The sequence below is a fragment of the Mizuhopecten yessoensis genome, unplaced genomic scaffold (assembly GCF_002113885.1).
Source record: "Mizuhopecten yessoensis strain PY_sf001 unplaced genomic scaffold, ASM211388v2 scaffold179, whole genome shotgun sequence".
Classification (NCBI taxonomy): Eukaryota; Metazoa; Mollusca; class Bivalvia; order Pectinida; family Pectinidae; genus Mizuhopecten; species Mizuhopecten yessoensis.
This window is the reverse complement of record NW_018403417.1, coordinates 133,276-161,191: the sequence shown is the minus strand read 5'-3', so window position 1 is coordinate 161,191 and position 27,916 is coordinate 133,276. Positions and strand designations below refer to the sequence as shown.

Sequence of the window (27,916 nt, the reverse complement as noted above, 5' to 3'; positions counted from 1 at the left end):
CAATCAGGAGCAAATTTATTATAAAAGATAACAAACAATTATACCGTACCGAAATTGTTTAAAAAAAATAGGAAAGTTCAGGAAATAGCGAATTCATTTTCAATTAACAAATTATGGTATCTTTCGAGGTCTCGTTATTGCTGTATTACGGTAATAGTTTGCGTATGTGTGGGTTAGTTTTACACAATTTGCGTTCTGACAGGTATTAGGCACAATCTCACTCATGTGAATGCAGAATAATGTTTATAACAAGGAAAGCGTAGTAAAGCAAACTTTATCTGACGCGAAAATTATTCTACAATAAATAGCAGATACATATTACATATAACATTAAAAATTATATAAATCATATATTATTACTTATGTCATTATGTCAACACAGGTTTTTACCCTGTGATGAAGTGGGCAAGAGGCCAATCGATTTCACCCGCTAGCAGTGTCTACGACCTTTGGACCGGGACCTACACTTTAAATGAATTTACAACCTCTGCTCATTCGTTTGCGGCCTCCACGTCTACGTATAAATCAAGCCTCGTAGACAGCTGGTCAAGCTATTATTTCACGGCGGTAAGACTGAGTTACCGTTGTAAGTCTTGAAAATGCTTACAGAAAAGCATGCATGGTTTGAAAGCATAAGCCTATATATGAGATAATAGCAACATTGACTGTTAATAGGCGCTTAACCAAAATCCAAAACTAACCACAGTTCATTATATGCATATACCGTACTGACTTTTTCTTAACTACTTCCTTGTTGATGAAATGATGACGGAATATTTAATTTTTCTATTCACCATGCTCTGTTTTTTGACAGGTACGCGTGTCAATGTATACCAGCGGTGTGGAAACGGCCTACGTAGTATTCGATGCTCACGGATCTGACAAATCATCGTGGTTTGATTGTGACAGAATCCTGTACACGAACTTCCAGGATCTTAATAGGCGGACAAGCTCACTAGTGTACTGTAGTATAGCCGGGTATGTCATAGTTTCTTGTACGACTATTGTAAATTAAACACATTGTTCAAGTAAAGAGCCTAGATATAAAATACAAATGCATATACTCGTTCAATGTTTGAAAACAATATTCATTTAACACTGAATTTTGCTTAAATTGTCCAATATCTCTGACAGGCGGTTGTAATTGAAGAAATCATTCGATTGCCAATTGTGTGACAGGAAATGCTAACGGTTTTTTTCTCTCATTTCAATTAATGTATTTTTGTCCATTTCGATTTTTGTTTCATGATTTCGTGTTAACATTTCATTTTAAATGTTATTGTATTGTTGTTGCTGTAGTTATTTATTTCTTTTATGATTTGAATCTATATAAACAGATACGTTTTAAACCTTACACGTTTTAAATGATGATGTAAATATGCACTCCGTTAGGCAGTGACATTAATGAGTAAATCGTACTATCATCATATTGAATGATATCTATTAATATGTATAAACGATATTGTCTCCCATTCAGAGATACCTCGGCATCAAGACGGTTCTTCATCGAGTATACTTACAGCAGTTGTGGTACAGCCGGCGGATGGATAGGCGTATTTGAAGGCTCCAGTTGTTCTTATGACAATAAAGCTACATCGCCATTCGCGATGTATAGTGACGCATCGCCTGCTAGATACGAATACAATGACAGTACGTGTAAATCCTTGTCTATTTCAATTCATTTCTGTTCACTAAGATATACAGTTGTACATTGCATTCCATCCAGTGACCAGTTAGCAAAATCCTGCAAGAATAACAGCTATATTTCTCTCAATGAAAATGTAGTATTTTGTGTAATTTATACCACTAACAAAAATGATGATTGATAATAAATTTGAATGAAATATTGAAATTATATGCCTAGACGCAACTGCGTGTACGATTATTATTACAATCTATACGTTTTTGTGGTCATTGTGAGAGTAAACAATACTAAGGAAGTAACATCAAAACAAGTTAGTTTACAGATACATGTATATTGCAAATGATTTGATGCATGCCTCAACACCAATCGGTAAGAAATGTATATATATCATTGTCTTTTGTTAACGAAGAGAAGTAAATTATCCGAAAATACTCAAAGCTAACTTTGCATGCCTTGTCATACATACTATATATGTCTGTTTAAAGGCATTGTCGTATACAATTCTATTTTATTTTCAAAAATACCGAGATAAAACAATGCAATGAAACGTTTACAAATGGTTTCTTCAAACAGATATGGCTATTGCAGACGTCTTTGTCATATCCGTAGGTAAGTTATCTTCTTATCATAAATACTAGTTCACAGGCAATTGTGCATGCTATAACTGTTTGTCGGTAATAATTGCTTTACTAGTTTACCCATAATCGTTCAGTTCTATGATTACACTTTACATGTTGTTACTGTAAAAGTATCGTGACCTATTTTACCGTCTAAAAAAAGCAAAAGTTAAACTGCGTAAAAAAGCACCTCTATACATTACATTTTTCGCATCACAAACTGTGTTATGGGCAGGTGTTTGACGTACTATTCCACAATAGGTTGTTCTTAAGCTAATTTTGTATGTGTATAAGATATTCATTGAAATATTGACAGCGTCAGCTGTTTATACAAGCATCGAGTTCAGAGAATATTTGTACGATTACGGTTTATAGCGATGGCTTTAAAATTGTGTATACATGGTATCCCTGTACATGTTTTGATACAGCAGATATCTGGACAATATTTTTTGCTGTATATAATCACAAGTATTGTAGACCACGAATATTTAAAAGTTCTCTATGCAGCAGATATTTGCATAAATGTATGATGCATATGGGTCAATAAGTTTTTGTATACAACGGTGTTTTATTTAAGAATAGTAAGCAGCATATGTTTGTACAGGTATGTACTCAGCAGAAATATTTTCGAAAGTAATGAAGGCAGTAGATGTTGAATATGGTGTGTATGAAGCAGTAAATTATGAAAGACTTGTATGCATCTAATGTGTTATACTTCTTCTATGGAGCAGATGTTGGTGCGAGTGTTGTATTCAGCAGATGTTTGTAATATGGCTTAGCGTATATTTTCAAACTATATGCCAGGCAGCTAAACTGCCACAAATCATTCCCTGGAAGTGTCACCAAGTATGCACATACTGCTCTTTGTAAACCACCATTGTAATGTAATATGTTATCTCTTTAGCAATGGACGATTTCTGTGACTTCAGTCCTTGTCAGAATGGCGGCACGTGTTACCACAGAGGGGTGAAGTATGAATGCGTCTGTGATGGAGCTTACTATGGACTGGACTGCGCAGATCGTAAGTGTTCCCCATACTTCATTGAGTATTTTAGTATTTAGTGTTGTCTCCTCATTTTGCTCAGTCGTATTTGTACATGATTTTCTACAAATGAGTTTTCATGTAGTCTACCGGATAATGTAACGGCTTTTTTTTCAAGGATAAGTTTTATTTTTGTGTAATAATGTTGATGTAATACACCTCTAAGAATCTTTTAATCATCTCAACTAAAACACACACACATATTCAAATAAGTTTATAATACAAAATAAAACATACAGATTCCTAAATAATTTCAATGTTTTCAGTTGACGGTAACTTCACAACTTGGACGGATTGGAATACGTGTAGTACTACGTGCTACGCATGGGGAACACAGAGCAGGACCAGGACATGTACTAATCCGACACCAGCGGGTCCGAACGGCCAGGGTTGTACGGGAGACACATCAGAGACTCAAGGATGTATTCCTAATTTGGCCACATGTCCCGGTAAGGGAAAGTAAACGTCAATTCTCTCGTTTATGTGCATCATGTATGATAAAACTCTCCACTACAAAAATAGGGCGTTTACAGGTTCAATCTCGGTCATATGCGTGACGTCAATATTAGCCAACGATGACGTGAAATGACGGAATTGGAATCATACCCGATGCCACGATGCGGATTCAATTACACATTTCGATGAACGCATCAGAAAAAAGGAATGATTTATTTTCTTTGCACAACATATTAGCCAAACTACCGAAGTGTCCCGTTCGGGATAAATAAACACCTGTCTGCGTAACCAAGGAAGTATATTGGGATCTATATATGGCGCAATGCACCAGAAATAATAGATAGCTAGAGAAAATATAAGTCGAGATTACTTTTCATAAAAGAGTTATCAGACATTATTGGAATTGAAACTTTGTATTAGAATACATCAATATTAAATTAAGCAAATCTGCTTTTAGGATAACTGACGTTAAGGAATACATAAAATATTTCAACACCAATAACTTATATACTCTCTCATAGATCATTTATGTTGAACTCCATACCGATTATATTAGCAACCTAGAAAAAAAACAGTCAGAGGATGCACATGTACTTGTGTTAAAACCGGGACTTTTGTCATAACGTAAATAACGTAAATAACTTGTCGTTACATGTACTGCGTGTCTGTAGTTAGACTAGCATTGAAGGTAAAAATAGAAATTGCTTTGGGAAGAATTATGTTTATACCATTATATATACAAAAGCTTAGTGCATCAAAACGTTATGACTAAGTTAGTATTAGGGCCCAGTATCGGAGATACGGGTGCCCTTTGGTAATCAGTCAGTCTGTCTGTCTGTCTGTCTGTCTGTCTGTCTGTCTGTCTGTCTGTCTGTCTGTCTGTCTGTCTGTCTGTCTGTCTGTCCGTACGTCCACAAAGTTTGTTCATTGACCGATTTACATGAAACCTGGTCAAAATGTTCAGTTCACAAAAATACATACTGAGGTAAAAAGTCAAGGTCAAATGTCAAGGTCAATAGGTTCAAAGGTCAAGGTCAAATTTTGCATCCTATCACTAATGAACAATTTATTATGACATGATGAAGGAAAGTTGATCAGAATTAAACAAGGAGTCAACTGACCTAAGGTCAAGGTTACGGGGTTACGGGGTCCAAAGGTGAAGTTTCATTGATGAAAATTTGGTTATGATATAATCAAGCAAAGTTGGTAATTAAAGAAAAAGTCAGCTGACCAAAGATGAGGGTCACTGGGTTAAATGCCAATGTCATTTGGGTCCAAAGGTCAAAGACAAAGTGGATCTCTGACTTTAACCATGGCTCTTGATGGAGGAGGTATTTTCGGTGAAATAAAACAAATCAAAGCTAACAAATGAGTATTGCCCCGGTATGTACATTTCTGTCAGCCCAGTTGGAGCTGGAAGGAAACAAGTCTCACATCATATTACATGTGAAATGTATATTTTGCTTCCTTGCGATTCTTTTTGAAGTCCAAGCTCAGCTATATGGGCAGCATGCATCTTGATGATTATGGAGGATATATTGCCACAAGACGGGGCCATTCCTGACCTGTCAGTGTTCTAGTTGTCCATGATAAACAAGGTGAATATTAAATGTAACACTTACATCGTGTTGATTAATGTTACTTTGTTCTTATTCCAGTGTACAATACGGGGGACATCCAAGTCGATTTGTCCTACACAATGGTTTGTCAGTCCGGACTTTACATATTCGTCTCGAGCGCCTTCTATGGGTATAGTACTACGTGCTTCGATACGGATCCCCTTTCTGACGTCAGAGTAGCGTGTCACGGACAAGCTACTAACTGTACTATAACTTTTAACGACGCCACCTTCGGAGGAAACCCGTGTTCATCATACTCGGTTACAAAATACGGATATGCAACAATGTACTGTGTCGGTGAGTGGATCATGCATAGTTATTATATAACGGTATCTTTTCAAGTGTTTATAAATGATTTTTGTGTTGATCTTTGTTGAGCATCTTCATTGTAAACAGTTTTCCAACAATTGAGTTTCATTTTTTGCCCCAACATAATCTATCCATCGATTAATTGGTAGTCGTCATGGAGTACATCGTAATAAGTATCACATGACGTGCAGTAGCCGATTACGCTACCGAATATATTGCTCCAAACTTTTGTCCCTTAGCATCACCGATAAGTCCTGGAAGAATGAAACAGGTGTAAAATGCAGTAAAGTTCATTTTGACATAATGTGACTATTACTATAGTTTAAAGGTGCAATCAACTGTGTGTGTTTTATTTTAATCTTTGAATCTCCTTGTTGTCTTATGCATTCATAATGCCTTCCTGTTTGTCTTGCTTTCCCTGTTTTGTGGCCAATTTAGGCTATTTTATTCAGACCAATGATACTTTTTTGATTGAGGCCTTTTTTGTGTATTTTAAATAATTCCACAGTACGATGCCCTGACTTTGACTAGTTTCCATGTCTATCACTCGAAATTGTCCCGTTTAATCTTTTCGCCTTCGTTTCAACCTATTGTATAGATTCCAGATTATCAAACATACAATTGATGCATATTTGATAACTCTTTTGTAACAGCTCTTGTCAATGCTTTATTTAACATATATTTCCTTAAGTGCTTAAACACACTTGCAGCATACATCACTTATATAACAATTATAAGGATTAGTCACATCATTTGTACATCAATTCCACTTTTACTTTAATTTTACAGTAGTAGCAGACGCCATACGTCTTTAATACCGAAATAAATACCTGATAGTATTACTTGTTTTCCTTTCAGAATCGTTGATGTTATCAACATTCCAGGGCCGTACGTATGACTTCTGTGACAATTGGCAAACCTTTAAAATATTTAAAGCCCATGCATAATTTATTTGAATATATTCGTCATACAGATACATATCATATAGAAGATTTATACACTAATTATATTACAGTTATACGTTGCATATTTGCCAATTTTCCATTTACGCAAACATATAATATTATTAAGAATCGATTAATATTGGTTACCTTCAGCTTGGAGGCTGGTGTTCAAATCTCCAACCGGAACAGCGCCACCTTCTGGTCATGCCGATGTAGCCTCGTTTTACCTGTCGTCCGATACAGTTAATGACGGCACTGAGAGTGTGATGACTGACTTCTCGTCAGGAGGTTCTATGTACAAGTCAGCCTTGTTGAACGAGTGGGGAGTCAACCGGACGTTTTCAGCTGTACGTACACCGATGTAAATCTAGAAATATATTTGTTTTAAATTTGCAGTAAGATGAGACTTACCGGTCCATGTGCAGCTGTCAAAAACTGTGACTATGGTTTTTATAAACATTTCCCCCGGCATGAATCTAGCTTTACAAAATACAAAAACGCTGGACCATGATCCAAAATCTGGACCTCCGATCACTAAACAATTATTCGAATCAACGGAGTTACTTGATCAGGTGTAGTATTTTTAGGGTGAAGTACCCGGGGCAAATAGAAATCAACTACGTATAAACAGAGGAGTAGAGCATCATTGGGCAAAAGAGCGTAGAGCTGGACGCAAGGGGGGTGCTGAGAGAAGAACCAATATTTTGAAATGTTTTTAGTATAAGGTTTTAATGAGATTATTTTGCAATGATTGCAGAAATATTCAGGTGAGCAATACAGGCCCTCTTGTATTCTTGTTTTTAATAATGAAATAGTTTTGCTAATGTGTTGAGAATGAATTTGATATATTGATTTAAAGCAAAGTATGTTTTCTTCGAAAAAAACATTTATTTAAAAATGGATAACATGAAGGGTGTAGTTCATTGTGAATTCAGGTATAGATCTACCGTCATTAGTAGCTAAAGGTGAAAGGAGTTGATGTATGCACACTTTTTTTATCTGCGTATTGCAGGTTCGATACTCGGTTTACAAGAATGATGAAGAGGTTGCGTACATCGTGTACAACGGGCAGGGGACAAGCAAGGACACATGGATGAACTGTGACAATATCCTGTATTCAAGTTACACGGATATAAAAACAGTTTCTAAGAACTACTGTGATATCAAGTGCGTATAACTTCAAATCATAGTCATTAATTAAAATGTTTACATATATTTCAAAGATCAGTGTAATTAGGACAGAACATAGTTACACACTATAAAAGAAGAATGTCTCGCATGTTAACCGTTTTGTGTTCTGACTTATTAAAATGATCGCAGGGAAGAAATCTACGCGTTGGCAATAGTACTAAAATATGTTATTCTTTATATACTGAGACGAATAAGAATCGAAACTTCTAGAGTTAATTAATAAAATACATTTTTTTAGAAACATGTCTTATTTTCAGACGGTATACGTAACTTTGAAAATTGATATAATCTCCTATATTATTTTTTAACAAAACAAGCCTTTATTATATCGTCTCATGAAATAAAGTACCATAAGTTGAAATGGTTGTTGTGAAACCGTTCCCTAATATCGTGTGTGTCCTCCTCTAACAGCTATAGTATAACTAGATTTGCCTTGCATAGAGTTCTTAAGGACATTGCATGTCAATATAGGAGTGTTATTCAATACCTCGTACTAAATGGGGGAGTTATATATATGTTTATTTCACTTTTGTTTAGCGGAGGGGTCACGGTGATTCCAAATTTACATGTGTTGTTTATCGCACAAATGCTCGATATGGCGACCAATCGGGGCTAAATGTCAATCAAATGGGTCAATAGGGCGGTAGTATATATTGAAAAGTGCCCGGATCAACACCACCTAAACTCGTCATGCTCGAAAACGCAGACGACAGACAAAAAACGCTCGCCATGGATTCAGTTCACACGTTGACGGGCATCTGCTCGAAAGCATGTCAATCGAGATTCATCACTAAGGGCAAGGACCTCAAATGTTTCGTAAGAAAACGTCTGGCATATGTGCCGATATCCATCGCATACGAAATGCTCGGTGTTGCGATGTCGTTTGCTCATATATATAAACCTAATATAATTTACAAATAGTCACCCTCATTTATATTATAAATAAATTCGTATTGAATGTATGTCGCTATGAGCTATATTTTTGACCTTTGACCTCAAGCTTTTGAAATGTTCGTCCGGGCATATACTCTATACTGTTTCACCTGGAGTAACCAGATTTGTTTTGTAAATACAACTTTGGATGGCAGGGTGCGGAGTACAAACAGCAGGTAAATGTGACCTATGATATGTCCTTTTACATCAACATTTGAAAGGGTTTTCTTGGGCAATTCCTATACTATTTTACCTAGAGTAACCAACAATAGCGCCCGGGATATCTCTCATAGTATTTCACCGGGAAAAACGAGATTTGGTATGCGAGTACATCTCCGTATGGTCAATTGAGTGTAGAGTACGATATGTAGGTCATTGAGACCTTAGTTTTGACCTGTAACCTTACCCTTGAAAACAAATGTCTATATACTTTTTCACAAGGGTTAACAAACTTTGGTTTGCATGTATATTTGATGAGGGCAGAGTGCGATATATCAAAAGTAGGTCACTATGATATACTAGCGGAAAAAAGAAACTGTGCATGCCTAAAATGTGTTATAAAAATAAATGTGTATGACGTAGAACAACAAGGTGTTCAGGGACTATCAATTTGTTATTTATTAACAGTTGCATTCCATTTTCCACGTTATGGAATCAATAAGTTTCGCTCAGGATTGACGTAAACACAGCATGGATCAATACTGAGTTCACAAAAAGAATACCTCGTATGTTCACCGTTTGCCTGAATGAAAGCCTGGCAACGTCGACGCCTATCTGACGATTCAAGAATGCTTGTGGGATGGCATTCCAGATATGTACCAACTTTGCAGCCAAATCAGACAACGACACCGGTTGATTAGGTAATGCCCGTAATCTGCGCTTCATTTCATCCTAGACGTGTGCAATGGGCAACAGATCGGGGGATACAGCTGGCCAGGGCAACACGTCAACGTTCTGCTGGGCCAGAAGGTCCATAGCGACACGAGCTGTGTGTGGCCTGGTGTTGTCCTGCTGTAGCATAATGTGACGTTGCTGCCCTTGCACGAATGGAACGACGTGGGTCCGGAGGATCTCGTCACGGTAACATAGCGCGTTCCAATTCCCGTTAACAACCACCAGAGGCGTACTCCCGTTGGCTGTGATGCCGCCCCAAATCATAACGCTGCCTCCGCCGCAAGAACGTCGTTGTACCACACACGCGTCACGGAAACGTTCTCCAACGCGACGATACACTCTGGAACGGCCGTCACTACTATCCAGGTGGACAAAATGCCTGCCCAATCCCGTCGAGTAAATCGCAGATGCCTTCTGCACCAGTCCAGATGTGCTACACGCTGACATGGCAGAAGAACTGTGCGGATTGCAGGACGGCGCGGACGGATAGCTCGTTCACGCAATCGGTTCCGTACAGTTCCCGGGCTTATTGGTAGCAACCCAGGGATTGTCCGTCCAGTCAAACTTGCCGCTTGGAAGCTATTTCTCAAATGGACAAGCCGAATATGGCTGTCCTGTTGACGTTACGTCACACGTGGACGTTCCGCACGTGGTCGATCGCCGACGTGGCCAAATTGTTGATGTCGTCTCCACAAATCCCGGATTGTGTTTCGATGGACATAAAAACGTGTAGAGACAACGGCTTGGCCCAAACCAGCTTGAAGCATACCAATAATCCGGAGGCGGTCATTTTCATTGAGCCTCGGCATAGCGTTAATCACAAATTAAAACGTTACAATGCTGTTTTTACTGTTCCATGGTCTCAACAGAGTGACCCAACAGTTGAAAATAAAATTTCATTGTCAAATTGGATGGCTGGACGAGAAAAACATGCAAACTGATCAACGCCTATAGAGAGCAAACTGCACGGGAAAAACTGCCAATGACACACGGATAGTGTGTATGTGTCATACTCGGTCATGTGTGTGAATGTTCATGTATATACAGTTGGTAATATATATTCTATAACAATTCTCCGCATGCACAGTTTCTTTTTTCCGCTAGTATATATGCTTTGACCTCTGACTTCAGTCATTTTAAATGTTATCCAAAGCTATACCATTTTTCCTGGAATATTCAAATTCAGTAAGCAGAGTTATCCAGAGATGGCAGAACATGCTGTCAAGAGCAAATAAGGAATTCACTGTGATCTTTATTTTGACCGCTGATGACAATCATTAAACAAATTAGCCCTATTCTGTATCGGTATACTTTCCTTAGTATATATCGAAATGACACAAAGAGTTATCTATTAACTTCCCCCAGTCACAAGTATAAAGCAATACACAAACATCCAAAGTTCTTTGATGTTTAAATTATATGTGTCATTTCTTTAATATGTCGTCCTCACAAGGGCATTGTATGTTTTTGTGTGCGTATATAGGTTGCTATTATTATTATGCTCATTCTTCATTTACACCATGTTCAACTCTATATATATATATATGTATTGATACATATTACAGTGCATAGCTGATTTTTAGTGCTACACGCTGTCTCTTGACGTATTCATACCTCATCATTGAAGATATAAATCATTTTAAAACGAACAATTCATCCCTTACGCATTTTCATACATATTCACTATAATGGTGTTTATGAATTTACAGATATACAGACACGACGACATTTAAGCATAGTTTCTACGTTAGCTCCACACACGGTGTGTGTAATGCCTATGCAGGATGGGTTTTCATCAAAGACTATGGATCGACTACAGGCTGCTCTGCCTGGGCACCGTACGATGGTTCCAGGACGGAGCCCTATGTTGTGTACTCAACTGCAAGCACGTTAACACAATGGAGTTCAGGTTGACTAATAATGCACTTTTTAGATGACAATTGTTGTCTGTAGTGATACCTACATATTCACAGAGACGTATATTGATGCTTATAGTATATATTTAAGGGTATCCTGTTGATTACAACATGTATATTACGAGCATGGCATAATAGCAATATATATTCAAGAGTGGGTACCACTAGTGCAAATATCGTTGCAGTCGACCGGTTTAGTGAGATAATTTTATATTCAACGTGAAAACGCTAACATTTCTATTTATGACTTTTGAAAATATAAAATATCGGTAAATTTTGTTATACGAGTGAATGAATATCTTTTCCATCTTCTATTTATCATAATTTGAAGAAAAAAACAGAGATGAAAACATCAATGCATAAAAAGTCGTGAATAAATGTTTGTGTCATATTCTAATGACATCATGGTTCCATTGTGTAATGGCTCTGCTCTTAATTGGTCAGATGTGTATTCAAGAATGCTTTCAATTTTGTAGTTACGTAAACACCACAGTGTTTATAGCAATGGTGTACTTAACCAAACATGTATTCTAAAAGTTCTTCATCATTACGTCATATCTGAAACAGAAATTATTTGTCTTCAAATGCACTGATTAAATTATCTTTCTAATCGGTCAATAATCAAAATGATTTACAAATATATACACATGTATAACAAGCTGTAAATCTTTACTGTAGTGAATTTATAGATTATCAAATTAGAATTTCTGAATTTCATTATAAAAAAAAAAAAAAAAAATCATAAAAGAAAATGTATGCTTTATTGTGTAAAATTCCGTCTTTGCGTTTTGCAGAGTTATCCTATCTTGGGAGCAGGTATTGATTGTTACGTCGTTGGTTTGTGTGAGAAAATTACGTCGTTTTCTCAAAAAGTGATGAGGTTACTCTTACAAACAAGTGACGTAACAATCAATACCTTCTCCCAAGAGAAGATAACTCTGCAATACACAAAGACGGAATAAGCCAAATACTAATTTAGCAACATAAATTGTATTTTATTTGTTTAAGGAAATGTTGGTTATGCAGACGCAATTGGTATATTTGTCCAAGGTAATACATGTTCCATTCATCACTCGCTATTGTTCTAAAGCTCGACTGGCACGAGCGTTAAGTATGGTGCGTTGTCCGTCGCCAGTTAACATCTTCTCTGCGCATTCTTCTTTCGAACTGAAAGACTAAGGATCATGCAGCTATCTGGGACAACTTGTTGTGCTTCTCGAGTAAAATACAATAAAGTGCTGTCAAGTATCACAGGGGTAAAACGACTTGAAAAGGTCTAGATCAGTGACACTTAAGTACGCCACCCATATCTTTTGGTGTTATGTGTTAAATCTAAAGAGTTGGCCTTTACCAAAAGTAAGCAAAGGTTACTATGGGTAATCAAGTCTTAAGACTTCCACTAAGACCAGTGTCATGATATTTGTAGCTAACTGAAATATTCTATTTTGTTTCCTAAACCTTTAACTTGAAGGAGATTAAATAAGCTTACATTTTTTATTTAATCAGAAAATGACTAAAATAGTGTTACTTACGTAGCAAATTATAGAAATTAAATACTAGCAAGTTTGTTCATGAAATCACATTGACAAACCTTCTCGGAGGCATTGAAATCCTATAAAGCTTGTCCAAATAAACAACATTCCCAACTTTTTCGAAAACACGAGTCAAATGTGTCGAAGATCGGTTAGGTTTAAAGGTCGAGTGCCATTCTGCAAATAACAGTTGTTATTTCTGGATCAGCATTTTTTAACGAAATAAGTCCAGCTGGGGTCTTGCTGTTAGTTAAGTTTTGTCAATTCACGTTTAATTCACGTTCTCAGATACAATTTCATTTAACATTTACTCGTTTCAAAAATATTCTCATCTTTATCAAATAATTAATGTTCATGAAAACCATTCTTACCGTATAATTAAATTACCTGTTTATGTTACATGTAGACTGGCATATGGTATTCAAGGGTGTTGATGGCGTCACTCCTTCGGCTGGTAACCTAGAAACCCTGTGGGAGGGAACTACCACAGAATACAATGGCGACGAGACAGTCAAGACAATTAATAACATCCCAGCCGTCTCGTACAAATCGGCTGTGGTGGAGGATTGGGCAAGCAACTGGACAATCATTGACCAGGTTTGCTGATTTTTGTTTACTTTATTTTAGATGTGAATTAACAGGCCATTACTAAATACTTCTCATCTACGACACATATCGAACGACTGTTGTTCGCAAATTATTTTGCAGTTTTGCACTATGCGCAATTGATGTGGACACCGCACACCTTGAAGCGTTGTGCGATCTACAACTGTAAGTTTGTCTGATTTGCTGCAGATCTCCTATTGCTTCTTTATCAACCCCAAAATGACATTCTAGTGAATATATCGTCGCTAGTATTATAACATATCTTGAATGTATAATGTCTTACGGTTATTATCAGAAAACTATCAATGTTCTCGAAAAATGAGAGTTTTTTGTTTATTCTAGTAAGAGGAACACTGATTTGTTTTGGGAAAAAAACATAGAAAATAAATGTATCGGTTGTACATTAATGCGTATAAATATCTCAATTATCTTTATTTTACGGTTATAGGTGAAGTATTCGTTTTTCAAATCTGGCGAAGAAGAAGCCCATGTAGTGTTTGATGGTATAAACACGAACAAAAATACATGGATGGATCCTGCAAACGTTCTGTTTTCTCTTGAGTTTGGAAGCACCGTCAATGCCACGACAGCAAGTATATCTGGGTAAGCGTACACCATCTTTATGCATAAGCAATCAAAATGTGTGTTTCTATATGATGATGCGTTTGGATTGTGCTTTACGTCCTTTTAACAGGTATGGTCACTTAAGGACGAGCCATCTTCAGGAAAAGAACACCGATCTGCAGCCAATACCTGTAAACAATATAACATGTACCATAAATTATATTCAATGTTACTTTTACTAAAACTCATAATATCAGCGAAAGAAGAAGAATTTCAAATGTTGATTCTTTCTTTGCGTTTATTTAAAATAAATGATCAAATCATACCTGCTGAGTTTTAACATCAGCATGTTGTATGGATAGTTTCATTAACTCTTGTTGTATGCAATCAGCAAATTCAAAATTAAGTTCCTTTACTGTTTGAAATGTGTACACTATCATGAAATAGTGTAAAGATCGTGTAGTTAATCTACAGTAGTGGCCTCTAATATAGATACTACGTATCCGCCAATGCATTAAAATGCACTGAAACAATATACATATACGCTTACCGGTATAATAAAAAAATGATTTGTATTGCCTCATTTGCGAAAGAGTTGATTAAGGTGCGACATAACTCTGATTTAACATCTAGCGAATGCACACAATAATGATATACCACGTTGACATATAAACAGCCAGTATCGTTTAAATATAGAAAAAAAGAGTTAGCCACTGTCAGTTCTAATATCACGATATAACAACTCAAAATGAGTCATTCTGAACTCAATTCTTAGCTCTGTTTAATTATTGTACACTTACACTCTATTGCCAAGATATCTGGTTGTTGTTTTAGTATGTACATGTATCACTATTTCTGTCACGGAAAATTGCATTCATGGTGTCATAGTTACAGAATATATATCTAACTATATAAAGTAAATGGCAAAATTAAGTATACACTTTTAAAATGAATGTCTTGTTGCCAAACATAACGTTATTGCAAAACCAATGTTATATTGGTGGGAAAACATAATTCCAAAGATACAAAATAAACAAAAATGCAGTAACTTTGTTGGACATTAAGTTCGAATATTGGCTTCCATACATTTTATACCTTGAGCGCGTATACATAACACACTGAAATAATGCGCGTGCAATTTGTGATCGATAAGCTTCCCTTGCAAAGACCGCAAGGTTTGGATGTGACAACAATGTGACTAGACTTTCAATAATGGATATAAATTGCGCGACTAAGATGTTATAAGCCGGGGCAAAAAACTGTATATGGCGCGAGTGATAAATTAGACAAGTTTTACGATTTAGTGTCTATTGCATCGTTATAAACGAGGAGTACATGCAAGACAACTCATTGGAGCGGGACGTCGGCGTGAAACGTGGCCACGTCCGGATCGCTACATCCATAATCGACGAATAGCGTCGAATCAAAACGACGTTTAATGTTGTCCATGAGAAAACGCTGTGTGGTAAAAGTTGACAGCAATGTCTGATACACAAGATATTAACGTCGAAAGTGTCTTTTTACTGTGTATAGTTGTGACGTCAAAATCACGTGAAAAATTGAAATGACCCATATGTCATTTTGTAAGACTGTTTGCCTTTTTGGTAGTTGACGGCAGTCCTGATTCTGTGTAAAATATATTTCTCCACTAATTACTTTTTATTTTTACTATTTAAAATCGATTTTATCAGCATGCAATACAATTATTTAATGCCTTTTATTGAGTGTATACTTAATTTTGCCCGTCAGTATATACTGTATATGTGGTTGTTGTTGAAGATATTTCATTAGTATGTAACTGTTTGCTACTGATATTGATACTAATCAAGTGGCTTTTTGAATAATGCATCACTAACTATGTAATTGTTATGTCATTTATTATGTGGTAGTGACAAAATATGGTTTTAATTGCATAGTCATTATTTTACATATTCATCAATCCGTTATATAACGTGACCCTTGACATCATTTTGTAAGTGATATGCCATTTATTATTTTAAAGTTACAGATTATGTTTTTTAATTATTTAGTCGGTGTTACATATGGATATCACTAGTAACATTGCTGTTTTACATGATGCGTCACTTATAATGTAATTGATATGTGATTTATTATGTGGTGCAATGTCGTTAAAAATATAGTTCTAATTATGAAGTAATTTTAACACAAATACATCAATACGTACACTGTTTTGTTTACGTTACACGTATCTGATTATGTAATTAAGATGTCATTTATCATGTGGTTTTTACAAGAAATATTTCTAATTATGTAGTCGTTTTAATACAAATATCTATTTTTAATTAAAAGGTTATTTTAGAATATTAGTCACTAAATGTGGCTATTGTTGCAGAATATGTGGCGTATAACGTGCTAATTGCCTTCACAAATGCTGTTTGAACATAATAGCATGTCATCAACTGTATGGTTGTTATTACAAAATAGGTCACTAGTTCCGTAGTTGGCGTTGCAAAGTATGTCACAAACTATGTGGTTGTTTCTGCAGAATCAGTCACTAAATCAGTCACTAGATGTTGGTAGTTATCTCACAAATGTCTCTGTAAATATTGGTTTTGTCATACTATGTGTCATACGTTATGTGATTACTTGAGTTTCATACAGTTATTATTGCTTTGTGGGGGATAAGTCACCGGTTATGTGGTAGTGGTCACAGAATATGTAACAGAATATATGAATGCTGTTGAGTCATTTAATTATATAATTATTGTCACATATTATTTCTCTAAAGATATTTCCTGTGCTATTACATAATACTTCATTTATTATTTGGCTATTGTTGCAGAATATGTGGCGTATAACGTGCTAATTTCCTTCACATATGCTGTTTAAAAATAATGGCATGTCATCAACTGTATGGTTGTTATTGGAATATACGTCACTAGTTCCGTAGTTGGCGCTGCATAGTGTGTCACAAATTATGTAATTGTTGCTGCCGAATGTCATCATAATGTATGCAACAAGTTATATGGTTAATTTAGTATCATAAAGCTTATATTTAACGCATTTAACATGTACAAAATTAGCAAGTAGCGTTTTTTCTTTCTTTTTTGATCATTCTGTATTACTCTCTTATCTAATTTAACGATATGATATCGTATGTTTCAGTGATGGAACAAGATCCTTTGCTGTGATAGAGGAGAGCGGTACGTGTGCCGCTCTGTCTGCATGGATGTTAGTTTTAGATGATGCATCCGGAAGCACCACTTGCTCATTTGATAACAATGTCCGAACACGGCCTTACTTCTTGTATAGCAACAGTGGGGATGCAGGTCACCCCGAATCCAGTAAGTCATGCTTTTACATCGGAGACAATATTTTTACTACAGAATATATATAATGCAAAGATTTATACTGACCATGTTGAAAGTATGTGATATCAATCAAAGGGTATGTTATCCACCTGACGCTATGTTGTTATTCACCGTTATTTTCAATGACAATTAAAAACAGTTGATTTGAGATATTTATTTGATATTAATATTAACCGTTAAAGCTACTTTCATTAATAAATTATATTCCTGTTTATGAAAAAATGTTTTTACGTAACCTTCCCTTGGGTTTATTGCCTTTTATTTATCAATCAAATATCGAAGTGAGATAAAACGACCTCTAAAGCAAATGAAATGTATTGATATTAATATTGCCTGGAAATCATACTATTGTTCTATGAGATTTGTTTCCCAACCCAGCACTGATTTATAAACCTGATTCTTATAAACTGTTCGGTACAAAAGGAAACAAGCTGTACTCGACTGTCATTCTTTTTTTTATAATTACAGGACGTCATAGTGTATTAGTACAAAGGTATTTCGATGGAATATAACTCGATATATGTTGACCTTTAACCAATGGGATGATAATAATCCTCCCATTGTTGATGGGTAGAGGTATATTTTATTAGCCTAGATTTCCTAAATTTTGTTCTTCTTTCAGGTTCATCCTGGGACAGTGTCAATTTCCCATACGCTGACACACTTGGCATCTTCATAATAGGTAAACTGCTACTCGTTATTTTGAAATCTGGCAATTAAATGAGTATATCCAAGATAACTAAGATAATTAAATCAATATTTGCAAATAATATCTTCACTGGTTTATACTATTTGCATTGACCATGATATCCAAACCTGTTGATACTTTCTTGTTGCTTTCTTTGAGGTAAAGATCCGTTCTTCAATATCAATTTTACTAACAATTGCACGTAAAAGGATTACTACAATTTGAGCCAAAATGTTTGTTTCTATTTCATATGTTATAATCATATTATCGTTATTTTGCGTCAAATGATTTGTCAATACGAGCAATGAGAGAGATTGTAGTCTGATTAAATCTGTTCAGTCTTTGGATAACGCTTGCATGCATATACCATTTGTTATGCAATTACGCGATGTATTGACTAGTCCCAAGATACAAAACAATATTTAATTCATACAAACCAAGAATTGAGTGCTGAACTATAATAATAATACTAATTCGATAATGGATATAAATTGCGCGACTAAGATGTTATAAGCCGGGGCAAAACACTTCATATGGCGCGAGTGATAAATTACACAAGTTTTACGATTTAGTGTCTATTGCATCGTTATGAACGAGTAGGACATGCAAGACAACTCATTGGAGCGGGACGTCGGCGTGAAACGTGGCCACTTCAGGATCGTTACATCCATAATCGACGAATAGCGTCGAATCAAAACGACGTTTAATGTTGTCCATGAGAAAACGCATGATATCATGATATCCAAACCGTTGATACTTTCTTGTTGCTTTCTTTGTGGTTAAGATCCGTTCTGTTTCTTCAATATCAATTTTACTAACAATTGCACGTAAAAGGATTACTACAATTTTGAGCCAAAATGTTTGTTTCTATTTTATATGTTATAGTCATATTATCGTTATTTCGCGTCAAATAGTTTGTCAATACGAGCAATGAGAGAGGTTGTAATCTGATTAGATCTGTTCAGTCTTTGGAAAACGCTTGCATGCATATACCATTTGTTATGCAATTACGCGATGTATTGACTAGTCCCAAGATACAAAACAATATTCAATTCATACAAACTATAATACTTTAATAATAATACTAATTCGAGGTTCTAATATTCCGCTTTATCACAATCTAATTCATAGGTCGTGTCAAAGCGGTTCACAAATTACTATCGGTGGTTATATGGCGTTTGCAAGCAGCCAGTATACTTCCCTCGGGAGCATGCAGCCGGTACTGCAGTTTCGGCGCTCAATGCTAGCATTCAACATTTCTAGCATTGCCCAACCACGTACTCATTTTTAGCTGAGTAGACTGAAACAAGCGGTGTACAGTATCTTGTTCAAAGAGACAATACAGTGCCGCGCCGTGACTCGTACCCGCATCCCTTCGGTCACAAGCCCGGTGTCCTACCACTAGACTACCGTGCCTCTTACTATTTAGTAGTATGATCGAATAGTTATAAAACGGGATTCAGTTTGTTTTGTCTGTGCCTATTCCTTTTGTACATTTGCTACAATACAATTATCTATCTTAAACTATAAAGAAACTATAAAAGTACAGTTTTTAAAAGTTCATATTCCGTAAGGCTTATATTCCGTCTTTGCATATTGCAGAGTTATCTTCTCTTGTGAGCAGGTATTGATTGTTACGTCATTTGATTGTGTGAGAAAATTACGTCGTTTTCTCAAAAATTGATGCGTTACTCTCACAAACAAATGACGTAACAACCAATACCTGCTCACAAGAGAAGATAACTCTGCAATACGCTAAGACGGAATAGGAAAACCTATAAAACTGAAAGGACAAGTTTGTATTTTCAATGGTTTGTTTTGACACAGGTTGGTTCCCTGTGATGAAAGTTGCTTACGGAGAAAGTGTGAGTCCGGCTACTGGTATATACAATCTTTGGACGGGTACCTACACGCTGAATGAATACGACTTTGCCGCATATTCCATGTCTACAGGGACGTTATCCTACAAATCAAGTATCGTTGATAGCTGGGCGTCTATTTACAAACAGGCGGTAAGCCCCCTTTTAAATTTGTATCAAACGTGTAGTAAATTAGTCTGGACTTTTGTTTATTATTTTTTGGCTTCATTATTATTATTTTTTTTTTTATTCCATTGCAAGAGGCAAACAAGTTTGGACACAACTTATATGTCACTAAAAAGCCCATCTTTGTATTTTCTTTACACGTATACACAGTATGTAGGTGTAAACGTTTTCTTTTCTTTTTCACATTTTACAGCTGAATGTGTTGACCTATCTTGCTTTATAAGTAGGAAATTATTTGTTTTATCTAGATTGCATCATCATTCATCATTACTAGCTTAAATTATATTTTCCAATGTTCAGAGTTGCAAAGGGGTTTGGTGATAAATTGAGGGGAAGGTATAAATGATTTCTTATAAATCCGAAAAAAGGAGACATTGAAATATCTGTGATATACGAGGTGCTAGATGAAAACCGGGACATTATATGATGGTTTTACTATACTCCTTTTTGTATTGCGTTGTTAAAGGAAGTTTATATTGACCACTTGTGTGTTTTCTTCGATTGCAGGTTCGAGTTGCATTTTCCGTAGGAGGCGAAGAGAAAGCATACGTAGTGTTTGATGCGCACTCATCTACGAAAACATCATGGTTTAATTGTGACAGAATTTTATATACATCTTACGCAGACCTGACCAGAGACACGACGGTACTGCACTGCTCTGTAGCCGGGTAAGGTTGTACAACTTTTAATTGTATTGGAGTGACATCATAGTATGTTTTGTATCAATAGTAAAACAGAATCCTTCAATTATACTCAATTGCATTCGGTTGTTAAATACGCAAATCTAAATTCAAGGATTCCTATTCAACTGCCAGAAACTTTCACTATGCATTTGATTCTTAACTGACATGACAATCGCTTAAGTACATTATTTTTAGCAGTCGTAATTTCCATTGGCTATAGCATCATATAACCTTTTGACAGAGCAATTAACACTACCCCAAGTTTAGTTATGAATATATGTAGAACATTATAACATATTTCTTTCCAGAAACAATAACCGGCACTTTTTCATAGAGGAGACATATGGCTCAGGCTGTGACGGTAACTTCGGATGGTTTGGAATCATAGAGGGCAGTACCTGCTCCTACGATTCAAAAGGAACGACTCCATTTCCCTTATATAGCGATGCAGGATTTTCTGAAGCAAACGATGGTATGTATCAAAAGGCTTGAATCGAATAAGTGATAATCGTAAATTTTCATTTCAATAATATTTAACATAACTTTAGTATGTAACTTCAGTATGCATATACAATACCTACACCCATCTTTGTAGACCAAAAACAAAAGACTCAAATATCCCTACCTCCCTACCGTGACGTAAACCATATATCGACGACAGAGCCACGGAGTGATCTCCCTTCCTCAAACCCCTTTTATGGAGCCTAAACATCATGAAAATTGGTTTTACTTCAAAAACCACAAATGTATTTAAAATCATTTGCATATGGACAAGGTATGTGGTGATTTTTCCACAATGTGAAATGTCCGCAAATCAATCGTCTTGTGTGAAACATGCGAAAGGAACTGTTTTTACAACCTGAAATTAGCAATCAGTTTAATGTCTGCATTTTCGTTTTCGTAGATATGGTCGTTCCTGAAGTATTTTCGATTTCAATCGGTAAGTCATAATCAGTAAATTGGTGTTGATTTGTTTCATTTACAATAAAACCTGTAATTTACATGTTTAGAATAAATATAACAAATGTAAATGATATCCTATGATAATGATATAATTGAGGGAATAATTAAGCATACTTCTGCATTCAATACAGAACATTTATAGCATAATAATATTTTGAATTGATAATTCGTCGATAAGGGTTCCAGTAATGATAATTGAAAACATGGTTATACATACTGAACATACTAGCTTAACTATTATTTGTTTGATTAATGCAGCCCGGGACAACATGTGCGGTCTGGTCACGTGCTTGAACGGCGGCACGTGTTATGACTGGGGAGCACGATTTGAATGTGTTTGCGCCGGCGATTACTACGGTGGAGCGTGTCAGAACTGTAAGCGTTGTCGGTAGTACGTTTATGTTTGAGTTATTGAAATTTGGAGTTGATGCTAGCCGAAAACCTTGGAAGCCTCCATTTTATATTTTGGAGTAACGGCACCTTCCATTATACTTAAACTGTATATAATACTCATTTGAAAGAACCCGGTGTTATTCTTAACCTTGAAGTTCATATAATGATGAGGTGTTACGCAACTCCCCTTCTACTTCAGCAGTAGCCAATTTCTGTTCGGATGTCCACATTGTGGACCCTAGAATCACTGATAAAGCCTTAAAAGACGCTGGAGATTCCTAAGTTCAACATCTTTTGCATGCTGTATCTATTACCATATTTTATAGATGCAATTACATGTATGTTTCTTATGTATTGATTACGTTTTCAGTGAATGGAGGATGGACAAGTTGGTCGGCATGGACAGACTGTAGCACCACTTGCTACGCCCATGGAACGCAGACACGCGAAAGAAATTGTACCAACCCAACAACAGCTGGAGATGGCGTCTACTGCATAGGATACAGCAATCAGACAGAATTTTGTATCCCAGACAACTTAGATATCTGTTCACGTAACTATCAATACTGTAAACTTGCATATTTCAACGGATATCTTTTTTTTTTGCGCTTAAGATATTGTTTGAAATTAAGATTAAGCTATTTGAATGTTCTGTTTAATAAATAATGTTTTTCTATTTGCCTATTAACATATTTTTTTTTGGCATTTATTGTGAATGCACTGGTTTACAAAAGGCTAATATTTTAAAACTCAATGCACTTAATGTGAGTTTGCTAATTTAAGTTTGTTTACAATATATATATAATGGGCATCGATACATTTTAAAAGATAAAATCACACAAAAGTTCGCTTATATCTATAAACATTTTTTATGTTTTTTTTTATATAAAGTTAAAGGTATTTGTAATGTGTTTTTTATGTAGGTGTATCGACATTGTTTTTTTCTGGTTTTAAATTCCCCGCCTTTGAAAATAAGAATTACAAATTGGTAATTTTAAGTCACGTTACCTGCTTGACATTAACATCAATGATGTATAAAGGCAGTAAGTTGATGATTACAATGATTTTATTTCAGAATATTCCACAGGCGATATAGCTGAGGGTGACAATTACACCATGGTCTGCCCAACTCACTCTCTGTTCTATATCCATATATACGATGCTTCCTATGGCAACGTTGGGCAGCCATGTCTTACTTCTGATCCAGTCAGTATCATGCGTACGGCCTGTCATGGCAGCACAACAAGCTGTAACGTAATATTCAACGATGCCACGTTTGGGGGCGATCCATGTTCTTCTTACCCTTCATTAGCAAAAAGTGGATACATCACTTACTTCTGTGCAAGTAAGTCTTTTATTTATCTTATTCATGATAAACTAATGCTGATATTATTAATATTATTCTGATTTAAAAATATTAACGTAAGCCAAGGTCGGAATAAGAAGTTGAAGGTCATGTCTCTTTTTTAACGTTTCAAAGGACACTTGCTATTGTACATTGTCACCATGTTATTTCATTAATGGATGTCCAGTGACTATACGCCATATGTCACGAGAAAGAGAGCGTGCATTACTCATAATTATTTGTTATTCATATTTCAATTTTCTATTTTTAAAATGGCAAAAACATATTACATTAAATTAATATAAACGAAGATAAGTATGTATTAAGACAGTCTTCGTATTTTTGTCAACACCACTGTTCTTTTTTTCAGAAAGCCGGCCGTTAGACGAGGCTAGAGGGCGTATGTATATAACGTTTATTGAATATTTAACGCAGCAACATGTGAATATAATACCTTTTTAATGCTATCGTAGATTACTTTCGAAAACAATGTGGATAGATATCTTTTTCATATTCTTATTACTGACAATGTTTTCGCTCACTCATTTATGCGAGTTATAGTACAGGCGTGCCACACACTATTACTGATTCAGTGTTTTTTTTAAATATATAATTAACAGCCTGGAGTCTCGTATTCAAAGCTCCACGAGGCACAGCCCCGCCCTCTGGTCATGCTGATATCATGTCGCTATATACTGCCAGTGGTCCTTATAACGAGGATGTAACGGCTGCCATGACAGATTTCTCTGCATCAGGTTCTCTCTACAAGTCGGCTAAATTAGACCAGTGGGGTTCAAATTTGACGGTGACTACTGTAAGTATTGCAATACTTTCAAATTTTCGAAATAATCTCTCACGCAGACAAACATGTCATTGCATAGCAAGAAGTCGGCTGTGACATACAATTTAAAAGTATGAAATCGAACGAAATATGGCTATATAACATACTATATACACAATATTGAACACAGATAAATGTCTTGCTACATACCTAGAGTTCACCATTTAATGTATATAGAAACTGATAACATTTTCCATCATCTAGAGGTCGTCTAGGTTATATCAGTTTCGGATGAGTAGTTAAGCCTTCTCTACCAAAAATATATTCTGAACTAATGCTGAATTAAATATCATAAAACTTAAACAACAGTATGTGAAAAAAAAGCTTCCCAATGAGCATCTGGCTATCAACCAAATGATTTATCATGTGTATAAGTTGATGTTGAACCATTCGCATGCATGGTAAGTTTTGTTGGATTGATAACAAAGTTAAAACGTTAGTTCTTGATCAAATTTCCTATTACAGCATTTGTTAATCATTATGCAAGAAAAAACTTTCGATATCCAGAATCGGATATTTGAATTAATATGGAAATAATTTGTAATATTTTCAAAAATCATTTCTTGTTTTACAGACGTATACATATATGTATATAAGTGTATCGACCCAAATTAGCGGGCATATCTAAAACCACATAAGATTGTATGACGGTGTCTGCCTTACCTCCCCTTTTCCATTATGAATGAATATTGAATACAAAAATAATTATGTTTAATAAGGATCTTTTTACCACTGCCAAAAAAATGTCACATCACATAGAATTTTGTTTCCAACATCAGTGTAGCTTTTATAAATCAAGTCTGGAAAAACATGTCTTTTGGGACTTTTATTAAATATGAGAACGATTTTATAACAAAAATATCATTATGTAAAATGCAGCTGTACTACAGCCCTGATCGAATGAACTACCTACTCATCGGAAGTGTCCTCGCAAATACTATTTATCATGGCTTTTCATGTGTTTTAAGGTAAAAGTAGCCATTTACACAGGCGGAACAGAATCGGCCCATGTGATTTTTGATGCAACTGGAAAAGGGAAGGACGACTGGTTTGATTGTACTAAGATAATTGACTCCAGCTGGAATGATATTGAAACTGGAAATAAGACCTGCACATTAAAGTAAGTATGCCATTTGATTGTAGCTGGAATGACATTACAGTGACAATTTGAGATTTTTTTTTATACATATTAATATAGATAAACTCAAATGAAATTAAACAGTGAAGTATAACACTATGTGTATTAAAATGCTTCAATGTGGACATCCGAACAGAAATTGGCTACTGCTGAAGTAGAAGGGGAGTTGCGTAACACCTCATCAGTATATGGACTTCAAGGTTAAGAATAACACCGGTTTCTTTCAAATGAGTAATATATACAGTTTAAGTATCATGGAAGGTGCCGTTACTCCAAAATATAAAATGGAGGCTTCCAAGGTTTTCGGCTAGCATCAACAAAATGAATTCAGTTGGAATGATATCGAGACGGATAAAATTCTGTGTAATGTTTTGATCCTCCTACCGCAAACATATATTAATATCCTTGTTTCTCTTTTTCCTCAGAATTCCATTATATATTTTTATATGTATCGCCATATCCCTTTGTATTGCCAGAACTTATCATGAAAAAATGTGGCAGTACATAGTTGAACATTTTTCTTTTCATTAATTAGTAACAAACAACACTATGTATATATCAACATCATAATTGTCTGTGTGCAGCTCTGGCGACACTTACAAAAGGATATTTCACATCAGTAGCGACTATGCTGGATGTTCTGATGAAACGGGGTGGTTCATGTTTAAAGACTACGGAGCCTCAAGCGGTTGTTCGTTATCAGACGCTACCAGTACTGCCATGCCATACATGCTGTACTCCACTCTCGGGCTGCGCACTGTATGGTCATCTGGTCAGCTTCAATTCTATCCGATTATTACGTATTATCTATGCAAACGTATACTAAGAATTATAGAAGCATTCGTATAAAATAATTACAACTTCTGTATTTGTAAATGTGAATGAAATTGTTTCATACTACATATATTGAATTTTCTTTCTTTAATTGGTATGTACACATGTATGCCAGCATGCAAGTATGTAATACTGTTGTTCTATTTCTGATTTTAGCCAGCAAAGCAACAGGGGACTGTCTGGCTATATTTGTTATGGGTAAGTGTCATATGACATGTTAAGTTTCATTGAATCATATTAATCGAGCATTGCATGAAATATGGATTTGATAGTTTTATTCACTCTGTAAATTATGTTTGAAAATATTTTCAAATTTACATACTGACCACGTACCATCGAATCATTGTTTTAAGTGCAAAATATTACATTTAAAATTAAATTCACTAGGCATGTTGCTTTCTATTTTTAAAGATTGGCACATGGTATTCAAGGCAGTTGCTGGTGATACCAGCCCAGGTAGCCTGGAGACATTGTGGGGTGGGACTACGTTATTAAATGATGGACTTGAATCTGCTACCTCTATCACCAACACTCCAGCAAGTGGATACAAATCCAGTGCCGTAGAAGCATGGTCAGACGACTTCACCTTCATCGATATGGTATGCATTTAAGATACGCTTTACGTGGTTAATAGTCTATTCCTTCACTTCATTTGTTAATCAGGGGAAGAAAAACAAATAGAACCATCATTATATTTTAACATGTTTCGACAATCATGAAGTTAAATTCTAACTCATCATATCCGGAAACAGATTTAATTATGCAAGAGCAATGAACTTAAAGATGTGTGCTGATATTTGTGATATAGTCTACTATAAACCCCTTAAAATATGTATCGATTCTATTTAGTCGATTTACAAACCTATCAGCTAACTGAAGTTTTAACAAAGAGAACACGGCTGCTTATTGTAATACGCATGCTCGATAATAATTTGGCCGTTGTTCATTGCACTTTCAATCATGTGTGACCACCCTAAAAGAAATGTATTTTGCCACAAATGTGATTGTATGAGGTTACTAACTAGACCTAGTTACCAAAAACATGTCTGCACTGTGATACGGAACCTAAATGAATATCCCAAATCTCAGTTTTTAAAAATTCAACAAAAATGTAGCTTTCAGGTCTACAACGGGTGTTGTCCAATGGAAGTTGTCATAACGACACGGAAGCGATGTAACTTGTATTAAGCTTAATGTTTATAACAACCTTGTATTTAACAGGTGAAATATGCATACTTTACTGGCGGAGTAGAAAAGGCATGGATTGTATTCGACGGCGTTGGCACCTCGAAGACGACTTGGTTCCAAGAGAGCAAAATCCTGTTTTCTAGCTATACTGATATCGGGACCGCTGGTAAAACAACCGTCAGTGTAACCGGGTAAATA

General features: G+C 35.7%; 1 protein-coding gene across 2 annotated transcripts in view; it reads left to right on the top strand.

Moving 5' to 3' along the window:
- The window catches only part of LOC110457460, a 123,828-nt gene that overhangs the window by 19,405 nt on the left and 76,507 nt on the right, over positions 1-27,916 (top strand). For both annotated transcript variants that reach the window (XR_002463694.1, XM_021508830.1), the window contains exons 13-42: positions 383-567; positions 815-978; positions 1,478-1,650; positions 2,219-2,254; positions 3,167-3,283; positions 3,571-3,753; positions 5,419-5,676; positions 6,547-6,576; positions 6,786-6,979; positions 7,645-7,799; positions 11,360-11,559; positions 12,575-12,616; positions 13,505-13,695; positions 14,153-14,307; positions 17,395-17,573; positions 18,223-18,282; positions 20,116-20,300; positions 20,841-21,001; positions 21,325-21,488; positions 21,921-21,956; positions 22,238-22,354; positions 22,743-22,925; positions 23,448-23,717; positions 24,088-24,117; positions 24,338-24,531; positions 25,527-25,678; positions 26,281-26,468; positions 26,687-26,728; positions 26,942-27,129; positions 27,752-27,909. Coding sequence is in view for 1 of the 2 variants with exons in the window: in XM_021508830.1 (XP_021364505.1) it covers positions 383-567; positions 815-978; positions 1,478-1,650; positions 2,219-2,254; positions 3,167-3,283; positions 3,571-3,753; positions 5,419-5,676; positions 6,547-6,576; positions 6,786-6,979; positions 7,645-7,799; positions 11,360-11,559; positions 12,575-12,616; positions 13,505-13,695; positions 14,153-14,307; positions 17,395-17,573; positions 18,223-18,282; positions 20,116-20,300; positions 20,841-21,001; positions 21,325-21,488; positions 21,921-21,956; positions 22,238-22,354; positions 22,743-22,925; positions 23,448-23,717; positions 24,088-24,117; positions 24,338-24,531; positions 25,527-25,678; positions 26,281-26,468; positions 26,687-26,728; positions 26,942-27,129; positions 27,752-27,909 (4,390 nt within the window). In the remaining variant the exon portion in view is untranslated. The remainder of the gene's footprint in view (positions 1-382; positions 568-814; positions 979-1,477; positions 1,651-2,218; positions 2,255-3,166; positions 3,284-3,570; positions 3,754-5,418; positions 5,677-6,546; positions 6,577-6,785; positions 6,980-7,644; positions 7,800-11,359; positions 11,560-12,574; positions 12,617-13,504; positions 13,696-14,152; positions 14,308-17,394; positions 17,574-18,222; positions 18,283-20,115; positions 20,301-20,840; positions 21,002-21,324; positions 21,489-21,920; positions 21,957-22,237; positions 22,355-22,742; positions 22,926-23,447; positions 23,718-24,087; positions 24,118-24,337; positions 24,532-25,526; positions 25,679-26,280; positions 26,469-26,686; positions 26,729-26,941; positions 27,130-27,751; positions 27,910-27,916) is intronic.